The 20,701-nt window shown below is 39.9% G+C and overlaps 1 protein-coding gene across 6 annotated transcripts in view; it reads left to right on the top strand.

The window, feature by feature from the left end:
* Window positions 1-20,701, top strand: part of CC2D2A (coiled-coil and C2 domain containing 2A) — a 136,036-nt gene that overhangs the window by 32,749 nt on the left and 82,586 nt on the right. For all 6 annotated transcript variants that reach the window (XM_073012501.1, XM_038008690.2, XM_038008691.2 and 3 more), the window contains 7 exons: window positions 4,643-4,731; window positions 5,034-5,135; window positions 12,511-12,612; window positions 13,626-13,802; window positions 17,084-17,246; window positions 18,262-18,398; window positions 19,021-19,152. In XM_073012501.1, the coding sequence (XP_072868602.1) occupies window positions 4,643-4,731; window positions 5,034-5,135; window positions 12,511-12,612; window positions 13,626-13,802; window positions 17,084-17,246; window positions 18,262-18,398; window positions 19,021-19,152 (902 nt within the window). The remainder of the gene's footprint in view (window positions 1-4,642; window positions 4,732-5,033; window positions 5,136-12,510; window positions 12,613-13,625; window positions 13,803-17,083; window positions 17,247-18,261; window positions 18,399-19,020; window positions 19,153-20,701) is intronic.

Genomic DNA, 20,701 nt, shown 5'->3' with positions numbered 1-20,701 from the left:
TTGTTAGCCAATTGTACTTCTTTCTCAGAGAATGCCTATTCATGTGCTCTGCACATTTTAAAAGCAGGATCTTTGTGGCATATGTCTTATATGTCAATAAAACTGTTTTTAAGGAAAAACGTAGGTGAGGCATCAGGATTCTGGATCACATCAATTTGTGGACATAACATGAGAGGAACAGAAAATTATCTAAAATGAAATGCCTGTTTGTTAGGAAAACATGGTTGTGTTTTCTGAGGGATCAGGTATAACCGAAGTGCTTAGGAGAAAAATGGAGAGTGTCCACTACTTTACTAAGCCTGAAAAGAGAAAGAACTGGGGAACAATGAGTATGGGTGATAGGAAAGAGGAGCGAGAGTGCAGAGAAGATCTGAAAGCCATTTCAAACATAAGGCTCACGTAGCCTTGGGATTAATGGGTTTGCTAGGCAGCAAGAGCAACATTGCTGAACATCTAGTCTCTTGCTGTGTCTGATGAAAAACATCACTTTGCCAAAGAAATCCACATTTCATACTACATTGACATTATGTATATATTTTTAATGGAATGTCCTAAAATTCTGTCATTATCCATAAGTTCTTGTATGCCCTCAAATCACATCCTAATTAAAAAATATATTTTCATCACACTTTGCATTTGATGCTACAGAAACTTTATTCATGTCAGGTTTTCCTAGCTGGGTCAAAGGGCTATTTTCTGAATATGCCTCTTTTTGTAAATGTGAAATCAAGGCCTTCCTAGAGCCTGGCAGATCAGTTCTCACCTGCAGGGCTTGAAAGGGAGATCCAGTTTGAGATCATGTAGCTGATTAGTAATGGAGTGGAGCAACTGACAATAAATTAGAAGAAAAATGTTTAATGAGGGTTGTCTTAGTATTTCCAGCTGTTTAAAGAAACCCTGTTTGCCATATTCTACCAAGACAAAAATGAAAGTACTTAACCCCATTAGCTATGATGTCAAAGGGAGTGAACTGGTACCTTTGGCTTCCATGGATGTCATGTTAGTAATATTATCTTTTTTAAAAAGTCTTCATCATTACTGGTTTCAAACAAATGAAGATTACATTCATCTTGTTTGAAATACCTTTTTAAGTATAATATCCCTCACATCATCATGGTTCCTTTCTATGTTTTTCCTTCACTGATCTAATACTACAAAAACCAAGTTCAAAAGTCTCCCAATACGTTTCTTGCTCTCAGCTGGTCACAGTCTAGTTGGGGAGATGACATGCCATCAGCTAGTTGTACAGACCTGATTTGGAAATCTTTAAATCCTCTACATGCCTTTTACTAGCACAGACTTTAAAAACAAAATCAGTAAAAAGATCAGTGGTTGCCAGAAAGTAGAGGGGAGGGAGGGCTGAACGGGTGGAGCACAGAAGATTTGAAGGGCAGTGAGACTACTCTGTATCATTTGATCATGCTGGATATGTATCATTATAGCTTTATCCAAATCTATAGTATATACAGCACCAGAACTAAATCCCCAGGCAAACTATGGATTTTCGGTGATTGATGAGTCAATGTAGGTTCATCAATTGTAATGAATGTGCCACTCTGGTGGGGGGGTACGAGCATCAGGGAAACTAAGCATGTTGGGGCTGGGATATATGGGAAGTCTCTGCAACTTCCCCTCAACTTTTTTGAGGACCTAAACTGCTCTAAAAAATAACGTCTATTAAAAGTGATAAATTTCCTAATTTCAAAAAGGAATCAGGCAAGAGCTACTTTTTATGGTTTCAAAAATTGTCAATGTTTTTTAAACTAATAATAAGACTACTTCAGTTTCTTTATTCAGAAGAGATGGTGTTTAATAAAATATGTTGTCTCTCTTTTAAAGAATAATTCATAAAATTGTTCTAGTAAACCATGTACAAGTAATAACTGTTTTATGTAAACTAAAAATAACCCTGAATTTTTTAAGGGGGTGTAAACAAGATTATTTTTCATGTTCATAAAAACTTATTAGTTTTGAAAAAGGCTTCTCACTGGTGATGGAGGCGGTTGGTGACAGGGACAGTGGCACAGTAAATGGTCAGCCAGAGGAAAGCATTGGCAAGAAGCAGGGTTTCAGTCTAGAAGCCCCCGTTGACCCACCCAGGCATTCCACACACGCTTACTGATACTTACAGTGTGCCTTCCCTGCGTGGCTGGGGACATTAGAACCTGGAGAGGAAATGGGTACTAATCAAATAGCCTAACAAATGCAATCATGTGTCATTTAATGACAGGGATACATTCTGAGAAATGTATAGCTGAGTGATTATATCATTATGGGACTATGATAAAGCATACTTACACAAACCTAGATGGTATATATATATATATATATCTCTCTGTATTTTTTCAGTATGGAAAACCAAATGTCCCAGCATCATTACTGAATATCAGTTATTCCTCCTACTTGATCTGCAAAGCCAATATCAGGTGCCATAGATCAGATCTCTACATATGCTCCATTATAATCCTATGGGACCACCGTTGTATATGGGGTCTGCCATTGACCAAAACTTCTTTGTGCAGTACATAACCATATATAAATTCAAAATATGACAGATGAACGAAGTCTCATGACTCTGTGCATATGTCACAGGAACATAATCTACCATAGTTATATTATCTTTAAAATGAAAAATGACTTGATTTTAAGTGAGTTTTAAAAGAATGCCAAAAAATTTTATTAAGCTAATGGAGATTCTCTTAAAGAACTTTGAACCTCAACACATGCATGCCAGACTCTAATCATTACCATAAATATTTCATGCCTCCATACAGGCATTAAGTGATAGTTGGGGGCATGATATAAGTAGTATTTTGTAGCTTTCTATCACACGTATGGAACAAGGCACAACCCAAGAAACAGAGTAGCTGTGCTGCAGAAATGGGCGTTGAGGCCAGTGATTATTGTCTTTTCTTGCATAAAGCAGGCTGAGGAGGAACCTGCAGACCTGTTATCTTTGCCTTCTCTCTGCCACTTTTCCTCCTAGCTTTCTTACTTTCACCTGCTTCCTTCCTCCCAAGATAGTGTCATTGTCTACAAGTGTGAGGATCCTTTTCTCCTCAGGAAACTCCTTTCTTAAAGCTTCAGCACTCACCATGGTTGAAAGCCTTCCCAAGCCTTTACTGTTCAGTCTGGCCCCTGTCCCAGAGCTTGGTGTCCTGGACAAGCACCGCAGACTCATCTGGCCCCAGACAAATTCACTCCGACACCTCCCAGTCTGACTTCCCCCTCTCATTTTTCTTTCTCAGCAGCATCAAACTCCTCGTGTTGAAACCTCAGATTTCCTCACTTTTTCCTTATTTCTCTATACTGGGGTCCTCCAGGTTGAGTGTGTGTTTAAACTCCCTGGTTGTCTGGGCTGTACCTCCAGGTTTTGGAGTATGCCTGAAAATCTGTGTATCTAAAAAGTTCCCAGAAGATACTACTGCTGCCGTTGCTACTGGTCATTTTTCCATACCTACCAATTGCCACTAGGCCCTATTGTATTTTCCTTTGTGTGGCCTGTCTTACTGACTCACATTGACCCCCTTTCCTTCCTATCTCATACCAGGGCATCCTGGCTGGGGTCCCTGGCACCTCACCCACTCCACCCCAACCATCCTGTGGTGCAGCTTCTGAACAAGCTGCTTGCATTCACATCCTCCTCCCTGCACATTCTTCACGACATCCACACTGCTTGGGGAATATACCCGAGGCACCTTAATGTGACATCAGAGGCTTTCCCTAACTTGACCCCAAAATCCTTTTGTAATCTTGAGTCCTTCTTCATCCCAGTAGAGACACTCTGCTCCACCCATGCTAACATTCTGTTCCTCAAAGACTCCATTTTACTTCCGCCTCTTTTGTAATGGTTTAGAGAACTGGGGCATGTGGGACTGGGACCAAATGCCAAGAATTCCACATCCTAGGTGTGTGATTGTAGAGTCATTTATCACACAGGGCTGCAGAGCCTTCATCTTTGTGATACTTGGTGATCATAATCCCTGGGGTACTCCTCACAAAGACAGCAGAAAAACTGTTGAGAAATGCATTTGATGCAGGTATCACAGAACCTGGCACACAATAGCTGCCTGATAGTTCATTGTATTTATGGGTAAATTCAATAATATATACAAAATGTATATTGTCTCTATGATAGCCCAGGGCTAGGTCTGGGCCTCTAGAAAAGGTTTCTCTTATCAAAGATACCAGTGCAATTGAAAGTTAAACCCGGAAACCCCAAACTCATTAGCCAACCATTCACCTGACAAGCCTGTTTCTCAAATCAACAAATGCGAGAGCCTTTTCCCAGTGGCAATTGAATTGGTAAGTATTCATGTGCCTTGAACAGTCAAATGTCATTCATTTCATTCTTAGTTAAGTCAAGATGACAGTGCCAGGCAGGACTGAGGTTTTGGCTCTCAGTTTCAGAAAAGCCAAGACATGTACTTACTATGTCAAAAGGATGGTTGTCAGCATAGTCTCATGTTTGCTTATGTGAAGTCCTAAATGTGCCAAATAAAATTATGTTCTCTTATTTCTTTTTAAATTTAACCTTCCCTTTTGTGGGGAGGGAATTGTTTTAAAGTAATTTTCCTTTTTCTTTCCTTATTTTCTTTTCTTTTTTGTTTTGTTTTGTTTTGTTTTTGTTTTTGTTTTTTAGGCTTACCTCCAATTCCTTCAACTTCCAGAACAGGCTTTGCAGAATTTTCCATGAGGGGACGCATGAGGGAGAAATTGCAGGCTGCGAGGGTGAGAGAAACCACATGAATATTCTGTTCAGTGCTGACTGCAATCTTCCAGGCCTTGTCTAGCTTACTTTTTATGTTCCAAACTGCATGGATTTGAATACCATGCAATTTGTCTTTCAGGTTTTAAATGTTAATGTCTTATTTTGCATTGGCACAGATGAAAATTATGCTTCAGAATTTAATGTCACTTTTCTAAACCATTTTCCTTGTTCTTACCCCTTAAAGGATAGAATGTATTTTTCACTGATTATTTCTTAGCATTCCTGACATCATGTGGCAGTAAATTTCTGTTTGACTTTTTAGTCCAAAGCAGAAAGTGCATTGCTGCAGGAAATCCCCACTCCTCGGCCCAGGCGCTTACGAAGTCCCAGTAAGAAAGAACTGGAGACCGAATTTGGCACAGAGGTGAGAAACACCCTCTCTACTTTGTGATCAAAACCAGTAAAGCAGAATATAAAGTTTCCAGCAAAAGTTTTTAGAGCAGAGCTATGCACAGAGGAGGTATTAAATGCTTATTAATAATCATAATACACTTTGGGAGACTGAGGTGGGAGGATCACTTGAGTCCAAGAGTTCAACACCAGCCTGGGCAACAGAGCAAGTCCCCACTCCTACTAAAAATAAAAATAAGGGCAACCCACTCGGGTCCCCTTCCACGCTATGGAAGCTTTGTTCTTTTGCTCTTCACAATAAATCTTGCTGCTGCTCAAAAAAAATAAAAAATAAAAATAAAAAATAAAAAATAAAAATAAAAATAAAAAATTTAGCTGGGCATGGTGGCTTATGCCTGTAGTCCCAGCTACTCGGGAAGCTGAGGTGGGAGGATCACTTAGGCCCAGGAGGTCAAGCCTGCAGTGAGCTATGATTATACCACTGCAGTCCTGCCTGGGCAACAGTGAGACCCTATTTCAAAAATATTAATAATTACAACAGCTGCTATTTATAAGGTACTACTCTGTGCCAGGCATTTTGCCACCTTTGTCCCATGTTATCATATTTCATTATCCCTACAGGGCAGGTACTATTATTTTCATTCACATTTAACAGATGAGGAAACCGAGGGTCAGAGTAGATGTGAAACCACCCCGGGTCACAGAGCATGCGTGTGGAAGAATTGGGATTTGATCCCAGCTCTATATCATTTCCAGTCTGTCTCATTGGGTCAGCATTGCTGGATCCATGGATCTTCCTGGAAAGCAGGTAGAGAGATAAAAATGCAGTACAAAAATAAAGTCAGATGCTAAGGGTCCTTGAATGTCACGTTTAGGAGCCTCAGTAGTTTTCTATAAGCCATGGAAAGCTATTGACAACAGGAAGGGGAGGCAGTCTGAATGCACTAGAGTGAATTTCGTTTGCATTTGAGGTGCTAGTGAGGAATCTCAATATGTGTTCTCCAGAGACACAGAGGAAGGGCCTAGACCTCGAGAAACAGATTTAGGAAGTGTTTCTACTGTGGTGAGTGTTGAAGTTTTGAGAGTGCCTTTGAAGAAAACCTTAGAGTTAAAGCCCTTGAGGAGGAGGGGGAGTCAGGAAAAGAAAAACAGAGGGGTAAGCGCTATGACGGCAGAAAAAAGAACAGAAAGAAAAACAGCAGGTGGCTCAGGAGGTGTTTGCAACTCCAACCCAATTGGTTTTTTGTTGTTTTTATTGATTTGGGTTGTTTTTAACCATTAAGACAAAGAAGCCCAGGCTCTAGGGATATTTCTGATTTTTAAAATGATGCCTTTTCTTTTTCTATGATGAGGTGTTATAAAATGTTACCTATATTCACCCCAAAGTCACAAGCTGCATAATTATAAGGAATGTTGCAGCCTTGCTTATGTTTTGCTGTCTTCAGTAGGAATCCTAGTCAGTCCAATGAAATGGCTTTATGACTATTTGTTATGCACCTTCATGATCCATTCTACTGAAAAAGCATTTCTTTCCTTTAATTCCCATTTATTTTCTTACTACAAAAGCCATAATTAAAAATATTGGAAAATAAAGAAAAATATCTATAATCCCATCAGCTTGACACAAGTACTTTGGTTATTTTCATGGGCATGTGAGGCTAAGCATCTGGTCATGTTGGCTAAGTGATAGGAGGTTCTGGTCTTTTATATCTGGCTTTTTCTATACCTTCTGACTAAAAATCATTTTACAACATCATTTCAAAAAATAGATATCATAATTCATGTAGCTGTCACCGTCCATGGGCCACAAATACTGATATCTCAAATAAAGCTGGAAGTTGTAGAAGTAAAAATATACTCCCTTGGCTACTAGGGTGTTTATTTCTCCTTGTGATCAGGACTTGGCTTGTATGTTCATAATATTCCATATTCCCTAAGTACCATTCTTATGGTATTGAGGCAAACATCAACTGCTTTGTCTTTAGACCACGTCACATATTCATAATAGAACATCTCACGACCACATTTCTTCATGTATATACCTCAAATCTAGAAGGAATATCTAAAAAATGGTTCAGTATCCTGTTCGTCAAAAAATATAGTACACAAAGAGCACAGATGCTGAACTTCAGCTGCCCACGGCTAAAGGCTGCCAACCTCACTCACTAGTGATGCGACCTTTGAGTTTAGCTACTCTACAGACCCCACTTCCCGCCTCTATAAAATAGGGGTAATTCCAGAACCTAGTTCTTAGTGTTGTTTTGAGGATTAAAGGAGTGAATACACGTTACAGTGTTTCACATAGTACCAGGCACATGGTCAGCCCTCTCTATTTAAGTATTAGTGACTGTTAGATGCTGTATACTCAGAGAGAAAAGGGGAAACCAGTTAGGAATACTTTGGTCAGTAATCCAAATTTACCAACGCAAACCACTGCTTAATCTCTTTTGTATTTCCTTTCACTTTATACTCAGCAGACTTGTGATACATGAACAAATGCAAATCTCTAAGAATACATGAACATCAAAGTAGAAGTAACGCAGAACCTTGAAAACTTAGCCTCCACTAGATAGGACCAAAATTTTTCTACATGTGGCCCTGGTTCCCTGTCTCAGATTATCCAAGATCTGATCCTTGAACCTAATCTACCTGTCACCCAGCCAGCATTTATGAGAAACTCCTTCCTGCCAGGTGTCTGATAGGCTCAGAACACACAGGGATGACAGTGAGATCTCACCCTTGAGGAGCTCAGTGCGGGTGACAGCCAGTGGGGATATAGGGGGATTCAGCTCTGTAGTGGGTGCTGTTAGCAGCCCAACAATGTGGCACCTCGTCCCAGCCTCAAAATCAGGTTATAGAAAAATTAGTCCATGGCTTTCTTTGATCTGACACCCAAAGCACAGGTAGCAAAAGGATAAATAACTACACTGGACTTCATCAAAATTTAAAACTTGTGCTTCAAAGGAGACTGTTGAAAAAGGTAAGAAGAACACATAAAATGGAGAAGTTATTTCCAAATCACGTATCTTCATTAGTATCAGGACCAGTATCAAGCATATATAAAAATGTGAGGGGTCCACAAGACAATCAGATTAGGGTGTCTTTTAAGAAATTGGTTTAGACTATGGTTTAGAAGAGAGATCAGGGCTGTAGCTACTCTATTTTGTAATTATGCTATAACAAAAGTAGTGAGACTTGAATTGGTCTAGCTCAAGTTAGAAGAGGGCCCTAAAGCCTTCTTGTAGGATACAAAAAATTCAAGGGTGAGAAAGAATTCCTAGATGGATATGTGCACATATGATAGGCACTCAATATTTTATTGCTGGATTGATATTCAATGTAATTATTACATTATGATTATACAAATGTATCATAGCTCTTTAAAATTTAATTCAGCATGCTCAATGTATTTAAGTATAATTAATGGCTTTAAATGTATTAATATAATTGACTTTAAAACTTTTTAAGATTTTGACAAAAATTACATTTATACTTTTTTATGAAGTCCATAAATACTGCAATAAAACCATCAATACTGCAATAAATCACATCAATGAAATTATATTATCTGAGCATATTTTCTATACCAACCCAATGGAAAGAAACAAAAATAATAATTTCCACATATTTTGCCACATGGAATTTAACCTAATTATTTTCTAGATTACTAATGTTAAGGTTTCTGCCTGGTCTTCTGTTTTATTATCATCATCTTCACAGATCTCTAAAGCCCAAGGCTTGCCTATACAGAGCCAAGTTTCTCTCTCATGGGTTGACTTCTCGGTTTGTTTTGTGTGTTTTCAAACACATCAGTCTCTCTCCTGTGCTATAGGAGGTGGAGCAGACAGGAATAGAATGGCATCATCGACAATGCATGAGAAAGTCTTAGCCCTATTTTACAAGAGGACCTGACTTGGCAGAATCTTAAAAAGCCTTCCTGACCAAGCACAGGAATCTGATCTTTATTCTACTGCAGTTTTTTAAAATCCTAGGCTGGGTGCGGTAGCTCAAGCCTGTAATCCCAGCACTTTGGGAGGCTGAGGTGGGTGGATCACAAGGTCAGGAGTCCAAGACCAATCTGACCAACATAGTAAAACCTCGTCTTTACTAAAAATACAAAAAAAATTAGCCGGGCGTAGTGGCGGGCGCCTTTAATCCCAGTTACTCGGGAGGCTGAGGCAGGAGAATCGCGTGAACCTGGGAGGCAGAGGTTGTAGTGAGCCGAGATTGTGCCACTGCACTCCAATCTGGGTGACAGAATGAGACTCCGTCTCAAAAAAAAAAAAGAAAAAATAATCCTTACACTGGTTAATACTCATCTGCTTCTCTTCTCATCCTCAAAAACATTTAAAATACTGAAATTTACCAAGAAAAATAATAACTTCATTTAGCATTACATTGTGGAATGTATTGACTAGCACAGCTTCAACTTCTGTACAATTTAGTTGGTAGATAACTATTTAACCTTAACACTACAAAATGAGAAAATGAAGGAGAAGTATAGAATTCAACATAAAAGGAAACTGTATATAGTCGCTCAATATTAGGATAGATTATACCCAACTGACACCCTCGTTTTTATTCTGGCCATTACTGGACATCTAGCTGCACATAAGTGAAATTTAACAGCACCTCACTTTAGCCGTACCTCCAGGTTTCATTCCAGGGGCATCCCTGCCTCTCCAGAAGGCTTGCGGAGGCCCACTCATGTATTCTGACACATATGCAAGACTGGAAGCACCAGGGGCTTAACACCCTCTGGTGCAATCACTAACTATGTAGAGGCCAAGGGGAAACTTCCTTGTCACCCTCTGAAAGTTCACTGAAAATCAGCTGACAAAAGGCAGAGTAATAGGAGAAAAGGCATACACATTTATTAATGTGCAAGGAGTACAGATAGTTATGTACCCTTCATCCTAGAGGAAACAGAGGTGGAGAAGTGTGGGTGATTTTAGCGAGTAGCAAATGATTTTTAAGGGAATTCTATGGGCTTGAAGAACATAACAGTGGCCTCGGACAAAGTCCGTTGGGCCCGCAGAGCAGACAATGGTTTTTGACTAAAGTCTGTCCAAGTGTGTTGATGAACTTCAGTCTTTCTTCCTGCGATATGGGTACAGTTAATGAACACTCAAGGGAGGGACTAAAGGTCACTGTCTTCTTCTTTGGCAAGTTTGGACTCAGGCGGCTAAGGGAACTTTGGAGAACAACCTCATCCTGTGCTTTAGGACAGGGAATTTGGCATCCAGGGTAGGGGAGGTCAGAGAGACCTTGAGGCTTCTTCTTCAGTTCAGCATGTCAAAGCACCTTATTTTGGGCCATCTCTTTCTGAGCCCCTCCAATCACCTGGGGGACAGAAGTCATTAGACAAATATTCCCCTCTTCTGTGTCCCTGGTGGACAATTCTGACAAGCAGTCTGCATGACTCCTCAGAGGATCCCTGTGGGTTAAACTCTCTTGCCCACAGCGGTAGACTTCTCAATCAAGTTCTCCTGCACTCACTTTCCACCTGCTTTATTCTTCCCAGTCCCCATTTCCTGTTCTTTGGTGTCACTTCTCAGAGTCAACTACAGGCATAGAAAAACCCTTGCCACAGGCTCTGGTTTCCCATGGGCTAAACTAAAATGTTTAGTCATATCATGTGCACACAAACTATAGACCAAAACAAAAGACATGTAAGAAAAAGCCAGTAATGTGATAATAATAGCTACTATTAATGTACCTAACTGGTTATATTTTATGTACATTTCCTTATTTGATGCTCTACTCAAGTGGCCTAAGTTGTAAGTGGTAGAGTTAAAATTCAAAGCCAGACAGACTTCAGAGCCGATGGTTTCAATTGCCAAGCTCTACAGAACAGTGCCTGATATGAATCAAACAATTTGATTCCAAAAAGAGAGTTCATTTTAGGATGGAGAAAGGAAGCTTTGTGTGGTCTTGAGGAACAGGCAGGACTTGGGAAGGATATACTGAAGGTTCCCAGTGAAGATGGCACACTACATTACTGTTGTTGGGTGACAGTTACTCCATGCTATGAAATAATTCTCAGTCCATATAATAATGATGAAGTTTCTGTCATAGGTAGAATAAGTATGTTCCTTCTTGCTATGAACACCTATATGTACTACTGGGATGGCTTAGAATTGCTCACAATTGCTTGACATTTAGATTGTGCTTCATGAAAAAGGAGGAGTATCTGGGTTTTAAAAGGGGTGGATTAGAAGGAGAGATGGGTAAGAAGTTGGAAACAGCACCTTGCAGATTAGCTTTCAGAGGCAAAAGGGAATATCCATATGATAACTATCACATAGAGCAAGTAGAGGCAGAGGGCTTAGCTTCCCGGGGCGGATAGCAGGACCAGAGGCTGAGTGAAGACAGGCCATGTGCCCTGGAGGATGTATGTTGGACTTATTTACAATCAGACATGATTAATGTTTTTCTTTATAGACTATTTGGAAACGATCCTCTGTGAAGTGTATAATCTTAATTTATAGGATCCGATAACACTTTTTTTTTTTTTTTTTTTTTTTTTTTTTGAGACGGAGTCTTGCTCTGTCTCCCAGGCTGGAGTGCAGTGGTGCAATCTTTCTTAGCTCACTGCAACCTCTGCCTCCCAGGTTCAAGGGATTTTCCTGCCTCAGTCCCCGAGTAGCTGGGATTACAGGCGCCCGCCACTACGCCTGGCTAATCTTTGTATTTTTAGTAAAGGTGGGGTTTCACTATGTTTGCCAGGCTGGTCTCAAACTGCAGACCTCAGGTGATCTGCCTGCCTCGACCTCCCAAAGTGCTGGGAGTTCAAGCATGAGCCACTGCATCTGGCCAATAGTTTTCATTTTAAAGCTTATTGAGTATACAATTTTATATTTGTTTAGTCTTGAGAGAGACCAGTTGAGTAAGAACATATTCGGCAACATCAACCTTCAAATATACAGTCATGCATCACTTAATGATGGGGATACGTCCTGAGAAATGTGTTCTTAGGCATTTTGGTCATGGTGTGAACACCATTGTGTGAATGTACCTACACAAACCTAGATGGCATAGCCAACTACACACCAAGGCTACAAACCTGAAGAGCATGTTACTTTTCTGAATACCATAGCAATGTAACACAATGGTAAGTATTTTTTTATGCAAACATAAAAAGGGTAGAGTAAAAAAACCGTATTTATAGTCTGTACGACCTCTGTCGTGCATGCAGTTCTGCAGGTTGTCGCTCTAGAGGGCATGACTGCATTTGAAATTTGCCAGGATTCCATGCCTTAGGAATGAGAAGATGCAACAGCAGTCAGAAGATAAGCCTTTGGGGCAGGGGGGTTAACCTTCATTTTAGAACAGCCTGAGTTTCTTGGTTTAAATGGCTTATGTATCATTTTTTTCTACTCACATAGCCAGGGAAAGAGGTAGAAAGGACTCAACAAGAAATTGATTCCCAAAGTTATTCAAGAGTCAAGTCCCATGATTCTGCAAGAAAAATCAAGCCTAAACCCCAGGTGAGAAATCTTGTTTTTTTAAATCATTTGCTCGTTTGTGCTTTTTACAAATATCCAATGAGAAATGACTACAGGCCGGGTGTGGTGGCTCATGCCTGCAATCCCAGTACTTTGGGAGGCCAAGACAGGCAGATCAATTGAGCGCAGGAGTTCAAGACCAGCCTGGACAACATGGTGAAACCCCATCTCTACAAAAAATACAAAAATTAGCCAGGCATAATGGCACATGCCTGTGGTCCCAGCTACTTGGGAGGCTGAGATGGGAGGATCACTTGAGCCCATGAGGTCAAAGCTGCAGTGAGCCATGATTGCGCCACTGCACTCCAGTCTGGGTGACAGAGTGAGACCTCATCTCTAAATTAAAAATAAATAAATGACTACATACATAACCTGACTCCTGTTGCCATGCAGTCTGCAAGAAAAAAGTATGAGAAGTGATTCCAACTTTCATACTAGCTGGAGAGATCAGAATATTGCCTGACTTGAGGAGGAGGGGGTGCATGGAAAGACAGGAAATGTTGGTGATAAGACAATTTGTTCAGCTCTGAAGTTGCCCCGGCTTTCATTATAGGAAAAAAGGAGAGTACTAACTCAAAAAGAGAAACAACAAAAAAAGGTCATTTGTTTAAAAATTTCTATATTTCTCATAATAAAACAAAACTATCTCAGCATTGGCTGATAAAACAATAAATCCACTGTTTGTCATTTTAATAACCTTATCTAAAGTGTTTACTACTATAAATAATATATTTATATACTTATTGGAATGTAAATAATTGCTGTGTTTTTTTAAAAGTCAGTGATTAGAGTTACTATTAAAGGAGGCCTCCCACTGCCTGTGGCAGGTATTAAAGTTTATTACCAGTAATCTCACACCTTTAACTAAGACAGTATGCTTCGGAGGCCTGGAATACGCCTGATCCTATTAGCATCAAGCCAGCTGTCAGTTAATTGTGCAGAGCTCATTACAGCTTATAAATGGGAAATTGCAATTGCTCCTTGCTTTTCGTTAGGTTCCACCTGGCTTCCCTTCTCCAGAAGAGGCCTACAACTTCTTTACTTTCAACTTTGATCCCGAACCAGAAGAATCAGAGGAAAAGCCAAAAGCAAGACATAGAGCGGGAACTAATCAAGAGGAGGAGGAAGGGGAAGAAGAAGAACCACCTGCACAAGGAAGAGGAAAGGAAATGGTATTTAATATCAGGATGGTAATGTGTGGGTGGAGGGCTAGGAGGAAAAGGGTGATATATCTGCAAGAAAGAAAGTGGCTGAGGAGAAAACCCGCCATCACCAGGAGAATGACACTCCACATGAGTTGAAATCCCACGTACTGAATTCACATGGCTCCCTGTGCTCTAGGTTAGACCCTACAATGTGGTAGGAAGAACCTTGATTAAACCTGTTTATCTTTCTTTTGTGAAAAAAAAAATTAAATAATGTGGCTTGTGGATTTTTCTTGCTAGACTCCACAAAATGATTAGTATATATTCCATGTGCAAAGTATGTTCCTCTGCAAGGCAAATGAAACCTCAGTCTCTCTCTTATCGCAACCTTACGAAGTAAGCAGCTTTTTGTGCCCAAACACCACACCCAGGCTACAACTCAAATTCTGCAACTGTGGGTGGTATGTGTGAGATAAAAGGAGAATATACCATTTAAAAATGGGCAAAGGTATTGAATAGACATTTCTTCAAAGAAGACATGCAAATAGACAATAAGTCCATAAAAACATACTTTACACCATTCATCATAAGGGAAGTGCAAATCAAACCCACAATGAGATACCCCTGCACATCCATTAGAATGGCTCTTATCAAAAACAAAACAAGTGTCATAGAGGATATGGAGAAATTGGACTTTGGTGCATTGCTTGCAACCATGTAAAATAGTGCAGCTGCTGTGAAAAACAGTATGGTGGTTCTTCAAAAGTTAACCACAGAATTATAATATGATCCAGCAATTCAATTTCAATCTGTGTATATATCCAAAAACATTGAAGACAAGAACTTGAACATATACTTGTGCATCAATGTTCACAGCAGCATTATGCACAAAAGCCAAAAGGTAGAAGCAACCCAAGTGTTCATCAGCAGATAAATGGATAAACATAAAATACAATGGAATAGTATACACCCTCAGAAAGCATGGACATTCAGACACATGCCACAACACAGATATACCTTGAAGACATTACACTAAGAAAAATAAGCCAGTCACAAAAGAATAAATATTGTGTGATTTCACTTATATGAGCTACGTTGTATAGTCAAAATCATAGAAACAGAAAGTAGAATGGTGGTTGTCAGAGGCTAGAGGAAGGAAGGAATCAAAGTTCTTGTTTAATGGGTATAGAATGTCAGTCTGGGAAGATGGACAGATGGTGGTAATGGTAGAACCACAATGTGAATTTACTTAATGCCACTGAACTGTTCACCTAAAAATGGTTAAAATGGGCTGGGCGCAGTGGTCTGTAATCCCAGCTTTGGGAGGCCGAGGAGGGTGGATCACCTAAGGTCAGGAGTTTGCGACCAGCCTGGCCAACATGGTGAAACCCTGTCTCTACTAAAATTACAAAAATTAGCTGGGTGTGGTGGCAGGCATCTGTAATCCAGCTACTCAGAAGGCTGAGGCAGGAGAATTACTTGAACCCGAGCGGCGGAAGTTGCAGTGAGCCAAGATCGTGCCATCACACTCCAGCCTAGATGACAGAGCAAGACTCTTTCTCAAAAAAAAAAAAAAAAGGTTAAAATGGTGGACTTTATGTTATATATATTTTACCACATTAAAAATAATGAAAACACCCTAGGATATTCTAGTATTCGCATAATTGGCTTAATTCTCTGCCTCACTTATAATCTCCTCCCTTGAAAAATGCCTCCCAGAAATGCACTTCTTTTAGCTAGATTTATAGAAGCTCAGGGATATTTTAGCTTATTCTATAACAATCGTTCTGCAAATCAGCATTCAGCTCAATGTTGCTTGAGTATCCTCCTGACATGACAGCTAACTTCCCAAAAGCAAGTGATCTAGGAGAGAACCCAAAAAAGAAGCCACACTTCCTTTTATGACCTAGTCTCAGGAGCCACATACCATCACTTCTACCATATTCTACTCAGGAGAAGCAAGTCATGAGGCATAGTGCACTCTCAAATGGAGGAGAATTGGGCTTCACCTGTTGATAGAAGTCTCCAGTTGTGAACATCTTCTGAAATTATGACACTTCCCACCAAAGGCCACTTCTCCCTTCCTTTTGCCTATTCACTGCCCCAGAAGCTCTGTTTTCCTAAAATCACACACATTTTAAATCATACACATTTTGAAGCCCCTTCCCTAAAGTCCATGCTCTGCTCCGCCCCGACACTTTTAAAGTATTTTCATCTTCAAGGTTGATTTAGTCTTTTTGAACAAAGTTTTAGACCCTCTGTAGCCCCTTTTGCTAGCTTCCCTTTTCTGTCTTCTCTGCAGTTTTTCTCTGGGTGATTTTGCTCTCCACAAAGCAGAGGTGGGGCAGGAGAAGGAAGATTACACACTGCCATCTGGTGATCTTTCTCTTTTCACTTGTTCGATACGTTGACATTCTCTGTCTTCAAGCTAAGTCAAAAGCATGGTTTCTACACAGATTCTCTTTTTCCTTCCTACTGTTTCGTGTACATGGGGAGGAAATATTAAAAGGCAAGTAGCTAGACTGCCTTCATTGTCTTCAGCTACCTGAAAATCTCCACAGGATTTTAAAAGATGTTGCTCATAAATGGATACCAGGTTTAAATTTTTAAAAGAAGGAGAAAGAAAAAGAGGAAGGAGGAGAAGACATTTGGAAAATATCCAAACAAAATCAATATATGTCAGCTAACATTTGTGATTATAGCCTCTTTGCTTTGAATTTTTAAGTGTATCATTTAATTTTATCCCCACAAAGTGCTTAGAGGTAAACTCTATTACTATAACCATCTTATAAGTGAGGAAACTGAGGATCAGATGGTTAAATAAGCAGTTTCAAGTTCCTCAGACAGTATATGATGAAGCTGGGATTTAAACCCAGGAAGTCTGAACAGGGTGTGTAGACTGTGCACCTATACACTTGGTGCCTTTTCCCTTGGTTTAGTGCCAGGTGGAAGGTTAAACTGCTACATAAATTATGAGCCCTGTTCTTTACATAAATGGCCAAAAGTAAGCACCCTCAAAGGAGGCCAGATTTGTTGGGATTTTGATTGTTTTGCTTACCACTTCTCTTCTGAAACAGCCATCTCTTATTTTGACATCTTCCAGGTATGTAGAATAGTGCAAAACAATTTTTTTAAAAACCCACTTGTTAAATATGAAAGATTATATAGTTCTATGCTTTCATTTTTTCAAAAAAGGAAAAGATAAAGTTGTAGGAAATGTTAAGTTTCATGAGTTTGGTATTGTTAATTATTTTTCTGACTAAGAATCTTGGCATGATTTTTTCTTACTACTTTTTACCATTATGCAGGATGAGGAAGAACTGCTTAATGGTGATGATGTCGAGGACTTCCTATTGGGCTTAGATCACATGGCTGACGATTTTGTAGCAGTCAGACCTGCAGATTATGAAAGCATTCATGATCGGCTGCAGATGGAAAGAGAAATGCTCTTCATACCCAGTAGGCAGACAGGTACTTGCTCTTTTTATTTTCTCGTTCAGTTTAGAAATCGTCACTTACTTTGTAATGAAATATGGCTAGTGCATAAGGATGCCTCATCTCCAGATCTGATTCCAGTTTCTAATCTGATTTAACAATCAAGAAATATCTTCAAACAAACAACAACAACAAAAAAAAAAACCACAGAACATGGAAAAATATCCATTCAACAAACACTTATTGATAGACTAATGGAAGATACACCAAAGTCCTGTGGGAACCCTTTATCAAATCAGTGATCAGTTACAGGGGCTGAGAGTTTATGAGAACAGCCTTTCTTTCATCTTAAGTTTATCCCCACCCTTCCCTAAGTCACCATCCCCTGTGTATTTTCTTACTACTCTATGGCATGATCTTGTAGAGACCTTTGCTTCCTGTTGCTGCCTGTCACTCCCTCTACGATCCAAGCTCCAAGGCAGCAGGGGACTGGCCTGGATTCCCAGAGTCTCATCTGTGCCTGGCACAAGGAGGCTCTTAGTAAAGATGTGTTCTATGAATGAATAAAGCAGTGAATGAATAAATGAGGTAATGATCACGTTCACTCAAATAAACTTGTTCATTTACAAAGCACGTCCTCATACTTTACCTCATTTAATTCTCCCAGAAGCCCTGTTAAGTAGATTATTATCTCTTTTGTACAGGAGGAGAGAGTTCAAAGAAGTGCCTGGCCCCAATTCACCCAGCTGAAAAGTAATAAAGTTAAAACTTGTCACTCGTCCTATGATTTGAATACTACCTTCTTCTCAGTATGCCACACTGATGAGTTACATATTAAATTATTTAGGTATTTTCTTTAAATACCTGATTCTACAACACACTCCTAGAAGTGAGCACATTCATCTTTCCCTTGGTTGTGCTTTTAAAAATTAATTTGGAAAATTTGCATTTTCTAAGAACATAAATGAAATCTCTAGTGATTAATTCACCAAATTGCAGTTTGAGATATTTAGATTGGGCCTAATGTTTTATTTATTTATAAACTATCTAGTCCCTACATATAAAAAGCTTCCTGAGAATGTACAGCCCAGGTTCCTGGAAGATGAAGGCCTTTACACTGGGGTAAGACCAGAGGTGGCACGCACCAATCAGAACATCATGGAGAACAGATTGCTGATGCAGGATCCCGTAAGTGTGCACATTCTGCTCCCAAGTGTGGCCTGGGTGCACTAGACACAGCTTTTATTTTCCTAACAGGGCAGTCATTGCATCCACTGTACTCATTTCCTCTTGAGGTTATCCACAGAAAGTGGTTCAATTTTTTTTTTAACTTTCTCTCTCAGTACATTTATTGATCCTCAAATAACATAACTTCTCAACTGCTCAAAATCCATCTTTGCTAGCTGAATCTGTGTTTTTCCTGCTAAACCAGATGCTGGAAACCTTTTCGTACTTGATAGAATTTTTAAATTATCCATAGGTAGAATAGTCTCAATTTTGAGTTTTTATCCTGTGTTTTTTTTTTTTTTCTTAAATGTTTAATGAATAGAAAATAAATTTTTCTTAAGCATTCATTTAAGTTCTTTAAAATACTATTTAGGGAGCCAGGGTGTATATTTTAAATCAGTTGTGAGAGGTATTAGTGAAGACTTGATTTCTAATGGAAACAGACTTTTACAGTTCTGTTGGGGGAGGAGGCACATGAAATATATATGTTGACACCATATTTTCAAGAAACGTTGTTTGTGTTGTAAACCATTTTCTGTTCAATTAGAAGAAAATGTTGTCATTCCCTCTGCTTCACCTACAGGAAAGAAGATGGTTTGGAGATGATGGTAGGATCCTAGCTCTGCCAAACCCCATCAAGCCATTTCCTTCAAGGCGGCCAGTACTAACACAGGAGCAGAGCATTAAGGCAGAGCTTGAAACACTATATAAAAAGGTAGACACTCCCCTCTCTCCACTTTTATTACATGAAATTGAAAGTGCTTTGCTTTTTGAATAGCTTGGGGTGCTATGTTTATAACATTCCACTTTAATTTTTTAAAATAATTCACTATCTTACACATAAAGAACAAACATCAGGCATATTATGTAAGAGTAAGTCTAATTATACTCAATGAATCCCTTCTTAAACAAGGAGTGAGTTTCCTAGCTAGGAATGACTGAGTTTGCATCTTTTTTCACGCATCCTGATTAGCTACCCTTATTTTTCTTCTTTTGCCCTCTCTTTTCCCTTGTCATCTCACATTTGCTGCAGGACCACTTCCCATTTGTTGTCTCTTTATTATATAGCTAGAGATTTTCTATCCTTGCAAATCCTTTATATCGTATTTTCCTAAGTCTGGTAACCGACTGCCTAATTCCAGCCCTTGCTCTACCATTCACTGGGTGAACTTGGCCGTTAGTCTCTCATGCCTCAATGTCTTCATCTGTAAGGTAGGCACGATAGCAGTGTCTGCCTCCTAGGCTTGCTGTGTAAATTGAATGAGGTAATCCACATAAGTGCCTAAAACAGAGCTTAGTAACTGCTGGCTATCATTACAGTTGCCTGCCCTCATATTTAATTACATTGCTCTTGCTTTCCTGGGTGTATTAATCTGTTATCATGCTACTGATAAAGACCTACCCAAGACTGGGCACTTTACAAAAGAAAAAGGTTTAATGGACTTACAGTTCCACATGGCTGGGGAGACCTCACAATCATGGCAAAAGGCAAGGAGGGCCAAGTCACGTCTTACGTGGATGGTGGCAGGCAAAAAGAGAGCTTGTGCAGGGAAACTCCCATATATAAAACCATCAGATCTTGTGAAACTCATTCACTATCATGAGAACAGCGCAGGAAAGATCCGCCACTATGATTCAATCACCTACCACCCACTTCCTCCCACGAAACCTGGGAATTGTGGGAGTTACAATTCAAGATGAGATTTGGGTAGGAACACAGCCAAACCATATCATTTCACCCTGGCCTCTCCCAAATCTGTCCTCACATTTCAAAATCAGTCATTGTCTTCCCAACAAGTCCCCCAAAGTCTTAACTCATTTCAGCATCAACTTAAAAGTCTACAGTCTAACATCTCATCTGACACAGGACAAGTCCCTTCTGCCTAAGAGTCTGTAAAATCAAAGGCAAGTTAGTTACTTCCTAGATACAATGGAGGTACAGGCATTGGGTAAATATGTCTCGCATTCGGGTCACGCTGATGCAAGAGGTAGGTTCCCATGGTCTTGGGCAGTTTCACCCCTGTGGCTTTGCATGGTACAGCCTCCCTCCTGGCTGCTTTCATGAGCTGGTGTTGAGTGTCTGCAGCTTTTCCAGGTACACAGTGCGAGCTGTCAGTGGGTCTACCATTCTGGGATCTGGAAGACAGTGTCCCTCTTCTCATATCTCCACTAGACAGTGCCCCAGTAGGAATTCTGTGTGGGGGCTCCAACCCCACATTTCCCTTCTGCACTGCTGTAGCAGAGGTTCTCCATGAGAGCCGTGC

Source organism: Chlorocebus sabaeus, chromosome 27 (assembly GCF_047675955.1).
Source record: "Chlorocebus sabaeus isolate Y175 chromosome 27, mChlSab1.0.hap1, whole genome shotgun sequence".
Classification (NCBI taxonomy): Eukaryota; Metazoa; Chordata; class Mammalia; order Primates; family Cercopithecidae; genus Chlorocebus; species Chlorocebus sabaeus.
This window is presented reverse-complemented; position numbering and strand designations above follow the sequence as displayed.